Source organism: Zerene cesonia, chromosome 3, assembly GCF_012273895.1.
Source record: "Zerene cesonia ecotype Mississippi chromosome 3, Zerene_cesonia_1.1, whole genome shotgun sequence".
Taxonomy (NCBI): Eukaryota; Metazoa; Arthropoda; class Insecta; order Lepidoptera; family Pieridae; genus Zerene; species Zerene cesonia.
The window spans coordinates 7,913,966-7,924,026 of NC_052104.1; the positions used below are offsets into that span (position 1 = coordinate 7,913,966).

Below are 10,061 nucleotides of genomic sequence, written 5' to 3' on the forward strand. Positions count from 1 at the left end.
TGAATTTAATCTCAAATAAAACAGATATAGGTTGTTTTATCACATTTATAGTCGTAAAACTGTGATCAACTCACTAATTATTCCCTTAATTGTTTAATTTCAAAAATATTATGATCTTTATTATTCAAACTGACGGCGAGTTATGAAACAAATTACACAACCCCAGTTGTAGCGGCTGAAAAAACCAACCAGTGGCTTCGCAATGATTGATTTCATAAAATATGATAATTGCTTCGATTCAATAAATAAACGGAACAATGCAGGTCACTAACTTTTCGATAAACGTGTTATCTACCCTTGTATTAACTTTAGTTTGATAAATACATTTGTGTAGACACGAATTCTGTGGTGTTGATAAACATGTGCTAGTGGCTAGTGGAAAAATGGTTGATGTGGATAGTGAAAACTTGTAAGTTAGTTTACGTGATATACATTTTAGTTATTTTATATAGACACTTGTATTATGATAGAAATTGTTGGTTAATATTTTATCATATGACTTATACATAGCTAGTAAAATGAAGAAGTTCTAAAAGGAAACAAGAAAGTAGGTTCTTAATTTGCAATATTTATAGTCTCATAATTATTTGAGTGTAATAATTGGTGGTGTTAATTTCTGTCTCGATAATGTTAACTACACTTATTAAAACTACACTATTACAAGCTGTGCCCGTGACTTCGTGTGTGAATAGTTCCAAATTCAAAATTCCAAGTTAAAACTGTGTTATGACCAATCAAAAATACTTCTATAAGAAGTCTAATTGAATAAATAAATGTTCAAATTTGAGATTGAAATAAATTACAGCCTACAACAAAGAAATAGTAATATCCGTACCAATAGTTTTTACGTGAAAGCCAAACAACAAACAGACATCCCAAAAATTTCGATATTTTGTTATGGCTTGTGTTACTTGTATGAAAACCCATAGGTTGATTTTTTAAATTTGTATTGTAGATTGTACAGTTTTATAATATGTAAGCACCTAGGTACAAACATAATTGTATTATTTAATTTTTAGGATATTTCTTATTACTTCTCAATAGAGGCAAACTGTTTCAAGAGCAACGAAAATTAAGTAACGTGTTAAGGGAAGTAGTTTCTAAATCTAAATACACATCAATACATGGTCGTACAAGGTATATGACACCCTTGCTGCGTTTCATTTGACTAGACTCACAGCCTACTTTTATATTATATATGCTAGAGCTAGCCTTACAATGAGAGTCGGTGTTTGTTATGAAAAATATTATTTTATCGAAGCATGTGTTCCGAGTTGCACCCACGGACAGTATGGTTTTTAGACTTATTAATTATCGCTAAATGATAAATAAATGTTGGTGAATATAACTATTGTGATAAATAATTTTATTTCTATGACGAGAGATGAGAGCAATAACTATAAAACTTCACATGCTGACAATGATAAAATTATAAAGTGTATAATTAACAGTAAGTATATCAGTTTGTATGCTTGATGTATTCAAATTATATTAGTGTTGTACAATTAGAGCAGTCCGTGTGCACAGGGAAATTAGAGGCTTTTCACCGACTCGTAAAGTTTGAAATAAGACGAGCTTGTAAACATTTATCGGATTTTTCAATAAATTTTATCTACACCACATTAAAACATGGTTTAAATTATTATAAGAATATACATCAAAGAGTGAACGATTTGATGTATGTAGAAACATATTTCGATCAAATGTACGATTTTCTTACACTTTGGTCGAATGGTGAATTTGTTTGACGAATGATTGATGGCTTGTGAATGATTTGATAATTTGACAGTTTTGTCTACTTTAAGACTATTGTCATTTCAGTTTTGACTTTTGGTTATTGACGTATCATGAAATTAAAAAGTAGATTAAAAACAAGTTTGTTTTGATTTTTAGATATTTTGGAACTTCTTGAAGAACAAAATAAATAACTTTAAAAAGACGTTCATGACTCAGTATTCAGAAGGTGTTGGCTTACTAATGGATCTCCACAAATTTCGACAAGAAAATTGTTGGACTGTTAAAAATTAAACAAACACTATTTTACAGTATTTTCAGTGTTCCTACGAACCAAGATGAAGGTATAATAGCTGTGGATATCTCAAGCAACGTTCTCGTAGATTCTGTTACAGCAATGCCTCAAACATCAATTTCCTCTGATATGATTGGGTATGATTCAAAGTTTAATAATATTTTTAAATTTGAATTAAAAACCAGCTTTTGTTGCCATTATACTTAAAACTATAACTGATTAAATCTGCTATTCCTCTCATCTTTGTTTATATAGATCACATTCAATGTTGTTTTTTTTTTTTAGTGTCGATGATACTGGTGCTGAAGAAGAAGAAACAACCAAGTTAACTTTGGCCTATGAGAGATTATATGAAATACCAAGAACCATAGTTGAAAAGTTTTCAAACTACATTCAATATTTAGATATAAGTCATAATAAAATCACGTAAGTATGTGTTATAACACACGGTTGAACTTTTCTTTTTATGTTTGAATAACAATGAAATGGGAGTGCTTAAGTTAATTATACAGCTATTTCAAATGATTATTTATTATAATATGCATATGAGTTTTGATTTTAGAAATCTGGACCCACTAGTTCACTTCAAGCATCTCACTTCATTGATAGCTGATGACAATCCAGTCACAGAGAACTGCTTCTTGCCACCATTGCCTAAACTACAGTTATTATGGTAAGGAACACTTATATAATGCTAAAAAATAGTCACAACATGGGAAATTTTATTAAAAATAAATTTAACTTAATTGCATATTACATTTGAGTTGCATTTATTTTATTGTGTTCATTTTACTTGTGTATAAATAAACAGGTTAAGATTTTTTAAATTTAAAAAGTTGAAGAATTGTGTTACTGTTTAAATTTAAACAATTTCAGGTTAAATTATTGTAAAATAGCATCCTTATACCCTTGGGTGGGTAAACTAAAGGAATCATGCCCCAATTTACAATATTTATCGCTAATGGGCAACCCAGCTGCCCCTAGCTACTTCAATGGTGGTACTTTTTATGAATATTTGCAATACAGGTAATTTTTTAGATTTGTTATATCTAAATTAGTAATAATAATGCCTTCTACTTTCTTTAACTGGCACATTAAAATATTGTTTGCTAAGAATTTTGGCCTCTCATTTCTCTCAAACATTTTAGACTATTCTGATAGAATTACTCACCAAAATTTGCAATGAAATAATGACAATTAAATTTCTGCCGCATTATCACTATCCTACCCTATTTTCTTGTTATCTATTATAAAATTATAAATAATTGAACCAAGTCTTGGAACATTACTAGTTATTTAAACCCAATATAAATTATTTACAGACTGTTTATAATATCCCAATTCTCGTCATTATATCATCTGGACGACAGAAAGGTCACGGAGGACCAGAGGGAGGAAGCTCAAAGGCTATACAAGCGTCCGTTCTTGCAACGGATAGCTAGCCCTAATTCTAGCGGCATAACACAACTGATGACTAGGTCAGTATCGTGGAACTCCCTTCAGAGTAAATTGTCATCAATATTGAATAAGGATAAACAGGATGGTAGGAATTTGCTAATCTAGACGGAGGTACTGAATTTTTCAATTGTTGCCTTCGTAACAATGTTTGCCTTTAAATGTGGTGTCTCTTTCATTCATTATACTGTTACATGGATTACAGAACAGATAAAATAAATTAGGACAATCATATGGGTTAAGAAAGTGTGTTGCTCATTTAAAAACGCTCATAATATAAGCGTTTTTGTATATATCAACGTACTGTATTGATAAAAATGACACAAAGACAAACAAATTGAATATAAAACATTTGTTTGCAGTGTAAAAGCACCATGTTGTTCTAAGTGCATCTTCTCTATCTCTTTATCAATTATTAATCTGTATTTACAGTAACATCGAATTCACCTGAACTTATATGAAATAGTTTAAAATGTTTATTTAACTTTTATTTTTATGTTTTGTTGGTATTGTTGCGGCCATTTGAATATTCGTTATGTAACATAATATTAATAAGAAACGGAGGGGTTGTTGTGTATGTATGTTTGTAATGTTTGCTTACAATACTAATAGACTGATTTCATAAATTTTTCACTATTAGAAAGCTACATCATTTTATTTTTAAACCGAGCTAAACCGGCAGAGCGCCTAGTTTATTATATAATAAACATTACTTGGAAATTATTTTACTCATGATTCTTAAGCGTAACCAATAATTGTTTATAGGTTTTAGTCACATATAGATATATAGCCATACCAGTATATTAAAAACTATAATTACAAGTAAGTAAATATCTTATATCAAAAACATATAAGCAATAACTTTAGAATTTAACGGTTAAAATATAGATTGTCTTAAAAATATAGGTTTCAATATTCTATGGTCTAATGTTAAAAATGTTCGTCTTCCAAGTAAAAAATTATAAACTTTGATACGAATTATTAATCGTACTGTTATCTCTTTCGAATTTTGTAGAATATAATTTTGTTATTACACATGTTTAAATAAATCATGAAATGAACACAGTATTTTATTTAGAAACACTTCTCTATCAATGTGTATGAGATTGGCCAAAAATAAACTCGTCCTCTAAACAAACAAAATTATGTATTATCTACATCCATCATTGACATTATCTTAATGCTGTCAGATACAATTGTTTATGTAAATATTGAATTTAATCATAAAGTTCAAATTTAGGCCTTTTCCACGCTGTCAGATCAACAAATGGTATGTGATCGTAATCATCACAACTGTACTTGGGATTGTATACAGATTCTGCTTCAAATGCCTTTCTTTGAATGTACTTCACTCCCTCCGTGTTGTCGCAAATTAGACGAGCCATCGATGCCTTTTTAATTTCTTTAAGTTGATCTGTAATAGATGTTGCTGATTAAGATTAAACGATAAAATAATAATAAACGAATAAAACAGTACCTTGCGGCACACCTCATCATAATTTATATTGATTCATCTGTAAATTTATTAAGTACTACGATCACAATAACACAGCATTTACCTGGTGTAAAAGAATGCGGCATCTCGCTGTTATCATAAAAATACCGATCGCCGATACGAGTTCTATAGAATTGCTCGGCGACAATGCATTGAAATGTATAACCCAAAACGGAACCTTGTACATCCTTTTCCATTGCACCTCCAACGAATAAATCTATATCGTCGACGCATTCATATAATTGAGCGAGTGCGTTTATCCGCTGGAAAAAAGTAATTGAATTTGATTTTGCATAATACATTAACAAATACATTTTAGGAAATCCGTTTTTTTTTATGTCATAGCGGGCAACAGAGCTGGTGGTTCGCCTGATGGTAAACGATCACCACCGCCCATGAACATTCGCAGAGGCTCAGACCTCTGAAAATGCGCTGCCCGCTTTTAAGGGATATGGGACAAGGAAAGGATTGATGACTGGAAAGAAGGAATAGACTGGGAAGGGCTAGGAGAAGGAAATAGGCCTCCGATTACTTACATCTTGAGATATTTCGCCCAATAAATCTTGGAATGTTGTTGCTCTTTTGAGTCCACACGTTTCTCTATAACATATTAAAAATCATTTAAAATTTAATTCTCCATCCAAGTTCCATTGTCATCGATTTGATAATGTACGTACCTATAGTCATTATACGAAGCAATCCCATGATCTCTCCCCCTCTGTATATCCATTGCGATAAGGTCCAAACCCCATTTGTTGTGAGATTTAAACAACAAATTAGTCAATTCTCCAGTAACAAACGGATCAGATTCTCCAGCTCTATGTGTTATTAAACCTCGTACTATGTCATCAAATGAATCTTTGGAAGCTTCTACAGGGCTTGGGTTGAAAAAGTAGTCACTTATCCTGTAAAAATGTATGTAAATACTACAACATATATCTTGTCAGGCCTTTTTGTATTTTTAATTTTATTTCACCCGATTGATGCAATTATTTTGTTTGATAGAAAAAATTCTGCTCTAACTAAATACTTGCTTATACAAATATGCAGCTTGATATGACGCGGGGCAAGCCATAAAGGAGTCTGGTATCATTGTGTGGAGGAATCTAAATGCGCCGGCTCCGAAGCCGTTGATCACTCCTGGGTTAACATCTTCATTATAATCTCGACTGTAGAGAGACGACGGGGCAATCCGGTAGTATCTTAGATAATTCTCGCCTATAAAACATAATTAGATAGCTGTTAGTAGATCAATATTATAAAACTCGAGATTTTCTAAAATATTGATACTTGATTCTAATTTTTATCAGACTTTTTAAAGAATAGAAAAAATTTAACACGAGACGGGATTCAAATCCGCGTTTTTTGCCAAACCGTAGCAACGCCTAGCCTCTCGCGGGTTCGAATCCCGCCTCGTGATCAATTTTTTCTATTCTTTAAAAAAATTTTGATGCATAAAGCATTTCAATGCTATAAAACTAAAAATTAACTTTAATTCTTATATTTCTCTTGACGTTATATTAAGCTTTGCATGTTATTTTCTTCCTTAAATTATCCCGTTCACGTTAAGAGCAACTAAGTTCTTACCAAAGTTGCAAGGTAGCCATTCCTGGTACGTTATATGTTGTATTTCGGCAATAACAACTCTCCTAGCCTCTTGGTAAATTTTCTCATCGGACCACAGTGGGTTTAATGAGCCCAAAATATCGGCGACACGGTTGTGCTCTCTTAATAGCAATGTGTGTAAAACTGCTAAGGTTGGCGTTTGATTAATTCTATCGTCACCTGAAATATAGTAATAAAGCGGACTTTAATTTTCATGCAACGCAATGCCCAGATTGTCTTCGCTTTGATAAACTTCCAATAAAAATTATAATTCTATACCATACATCTAAATAATACTATTCCAGTGCACAAAATGAAGACTATTTTTACATAACAAATCTTTAAATAATCTCCTTAAATCATTATGATATTGCTTCTGTGTGCTTCTTACACGACATCACCTTGTTTTTGCATGGTCCTAACATAAAATCTTTTAGAGCATATTTCATACTAGCTGCGCCCCGCGGTTTCACCCGCGTAAGTCTGTATCCCGTAGGAATATCGGGATAAAAATTTGCCTGTATGTCATAGCAGTTGTCCAGCTGTCTACGTACCAAATTTCATTGCAATCGGTCCAGTAGTTTTTGCTTGAAAAAGTAACAAACACACACACATCCTTACAAACTTTCGCATTTATAATATTAGTAGGATAGGATATTATTTGTCTCTTTAGAATTAATATGTTATCTATGTTGCCTACCTGCTAAATAACAAGGTTCAGACATATTTCTCAAGTCACAGGTACCGGCTTTATCATCAACAGATGGCAGGAAGCCCTTCTTGCATGCATTTCTTGTTTCCTCCTTGAGTTTTCCGCCACACTTTGTACGTAGCTTTGAAGCTAGCTTACTATCTGATCCATATATTGGCGATCCGTCTAGGTAACTAGTCACTGTATTCATCTAAATTGATTTAGGGTCAAGTCTTATTGTCAATTGCCGTGACATATTTATTAATGATCATACAGAGTTGTATCCAAAACCGAAATGCCCCTATTCTTCCCTTTATTGCTCTTTCCTTTATTGCCTCCATTAATACATTCTTACTTCTTCACCTTTTAAAGTCAACAATCCATTTGCAGACGTTCATGGGCGATGGTTGCGCCTCCCATCAGGCCGATTTGTCTCATTTGCCGACTGTGACATAAAAACTTACAATTGCTTTTGGTTTTGATTGTATTTCTTGTTTGATACTTTATGCACAATTTTTTTTTTCCAAAAAATATTAACCCATGAATAAATCTATCTATTGATTTTTAATGTCTATCCAGGTCTAATTTATTATTATTTTTTAATTTAAGTAAATCTGTTATACTTAAGAACGTGCATCGTATGTTTAACGTTCATAATTATTGTTAAAAGCACATAACCTAGCATTCTGTCAGTCAGTATTACCTGCTCCGCATAACCCAGGCTACAATCTTCCCTCGGAACGGTAACGCTCCTCACAAAGTTCAGGCACTTGATACCATAGTATTGGTAGAAGGGATCATCATCCGGCACGCATATAGGTATGCATTTCTCGTTCAGCATATCTTGAGGGAGGACATCCTGACCATTGCCGAGGCAGCACTGGATTCCACCTTCATCTAACATATTATGTTTGCAAGTTCTATGATAGAGCGACATATAATCAAAGAAGCAGAAGCACGGACGTATAATCCTATAAAATCTTTTATTTTATAAATGATATAACAAATGGCATATTGATACAATCAGAATTGGTGAAAGAAAGCGATTTTCCATGAAAAAGCAATTATCCAATACAGTTTAATATGAAAGAACTAGTTACTTCTTAAATGGGTTACAACTTATTAGAAGTGGTAGATCAATGTCTTTACTTGGACCTTTGAAATTATATGAAATAGTTGTACATATGTAGCCTATTACAGATCTTAGTACATATGTCACTTAAAGAATATTTACTGTAACTTTTACCATCACCATTTCCAATTAAGTTTACCTGTTACATCCATGACCTTAGACATGAGGTCATGCGTGATGAATTGTCCCCACTGCATGTTGAGGTAAGTGAACACAAGGTTAGCTATCGGACGGTCCGTGAACAATCTGGATGAGAGGACACGAGGGTTGGGCAACGGACGACCGCTCTTGGCTACTGGCATTGCGTAGATTCCTAAATAAATCTGACGTTTGTATAAATTGCTACACTACAAAAGGTTTATAAAAGATCTAATATATAAAATTATCGTGTCACAGTTTTCGTTGCCATACTCCTCCGAAACGGCTTGACCGATTTTGATGAATTTTTTTGTGCTTTACCGGTATCTATGAGAATCGGTCAACATCTATTTTTCATAACCTCCTAAATGCCTTAATGATAAGAGTAAGGCAGAACAGCGTTTGCCGGGTGCAGCTAGTACGAATATAATTCTGTACCATTCAAATTCCATTTAATTTCATGGCAACATCAATTGTATAGTTTAAATGTTTATACAGATTCTCTATCAGACATTTCCGGAATATATTTTACCGGTACATCACATCTAAACTGATGAAGAGACGGATGATTTAATTTATTTCTGTATTCATTCAATTAAGAAACGGACCGTATTACCATCGGCATATCTCGGTGTTGCTATGCGTGTGAACGGCGCACCACGACGACCCCAAGAAGGATGCTGCTTATTGTTGCATGTGCCATCAATGCTACGATACTTGTCATTGCAGCAGACAGTGCTAAAGGGCTTACAGAATGTTTCTTTGGGAGTAATGACGTGATGCTCTAAATAAGACAGAAATGTGTTCGGAGTAACGTTGGAGCTGAAAACAAGTATTGTGATAAAAACCGCCTGGAATAAATTATGGATATGTCTTTAAATGCAGACTTATGATATGATTATATGAGAATCTTATCTCCTTATTCAAAAAGTCTCAAATCATCTTGTCGTCCTATTTACTAATAAATCCAATTAAAGCTACGGAAAAAGTAAAGCAAGGGTCTACTTAGATCATTATTAAATTTGATACATACAAGTTTTTGTAATTCTAATTTAAATTATTTATAGAATAAAATTACCTGGAACACATCTTCATTTGTAACAACTTTGTCGCCTTTATTAATTCGTTGGAAGTCTCTGATGCCTTCTTCATGTCAGGGGGCAGTTCTGTGTAGAAGAAATGCAGTAGCGATGGGGAGTAGGCCTCTAATGTGATACCATTTTTGACAAGTTGATTGGCGCGCTTTGCAGCTGTCCGCGCTAGATCCCGACCACATCGCATGCACTCGGAGACCAGGTCTGATGTGATGGGGCCTTCGTTTTCTGAAGGAGAATCACGTGATATATTAGAGAGGGGAAACCGAGCACTTGAATACATAGGTTTTTTCTAGTTGATAATGCAATTGACATAGATGGCAAGTGTTGTTAGATTTTTTTTTGAGGGTAGATGTGTAACCAGTATTACGAATTTTTAAGTGCTCTCAAAACTTTTTTGTTTTTTTATATCAAAACTGTTT

The 10,061-nt window shown here is 33.1% G+C and overlaps 2 protein-coding genes across 3 annotated transcripts in view; one reads left to right on the plus strand and one right to left on the minus strand.

The window, feature by feature from the left end:
- The first annotated feature begins 235 nt into the window (after positions 1–235).
- On the plus strand, positions 236–4,545 carry LOC119837682 (leucine-rich melanocyte differentiation-associated protein-like). 2 transcript variants are annotated; one of them, XM_038363416.1, is made up of 6 exons: positions 236–409; positions 2,047–2,166; positions 2,315–2,455; positions 2,592–2,702; positions 2,906–3,055; positions 3,352–4,545. In XM_038363416.1, exons 1-6 carry the CDS (start codon positions 384–386, stop codon positions 3,590–3,592), a joined length of 789 nt encoding a protein of 262 aa, XP_038219344.1. In that variant the 5' UTR covers positions 236–383; the 3' UTR covers positions 3,593–4,545. The 2 variants fall into 2 exon arrangements, with proteins under 2 accessions (XP_038219344.1, XP_038219352.1); XM_038363424.1 differs by lacking the exon at positions 236–409 and adding an exon at positions 1,818–1,963.
- A 106-nt stretch (positions 4,546–4,651) lies between these two features.
- The window catches only part of LOC119837933 (peroxidase-like), a gene marked incomplete at its 5' end in the record, with an annotated part of 8,065 nt that continues 2,655 nt past the window's right edge, over positions 4,652–10,061 (minus strand). The window contains 11 exons of the mRNA XM_038363730.1: positions 4,652–4,898; positions 5,044–5,242; positions 5,516–5,579; positions 5,657–5,884; positions 6,014–6,197; positions 6,567–6,764; positions 7,285–7,486; positions 7,979–8,172; positions 8,547–8,720; positions 9,162–9,367; positions 9,624–9,867. Of these exons, the coding sequence (XP_038219658.1) occupies positions 4,702–4,898; positions 5,044–5,242; positions 5,516–5,579; positions 5,657–5,884; positions 6,014–6,197; positions 6,567–6,764; positions 7,285–7,486; positions 7,979–8,172; positions 8,547–8,720; positions 9,162–9,367; positions 9,624–9,867 (2,090 nt within the window). The remainder of the gene's footprint in view (positions 4,899–5,043; positions 5,243–5,515; positions 5,580–5,656; positions 5,885–6,013; positions 6,198–6,566; positions 6,765–7,284; positions 7,487–7,978; positions 8,173–8,546; positions 8,721–9,161; positions 9,368–9,623; positions 9,868–10,061) is intronic.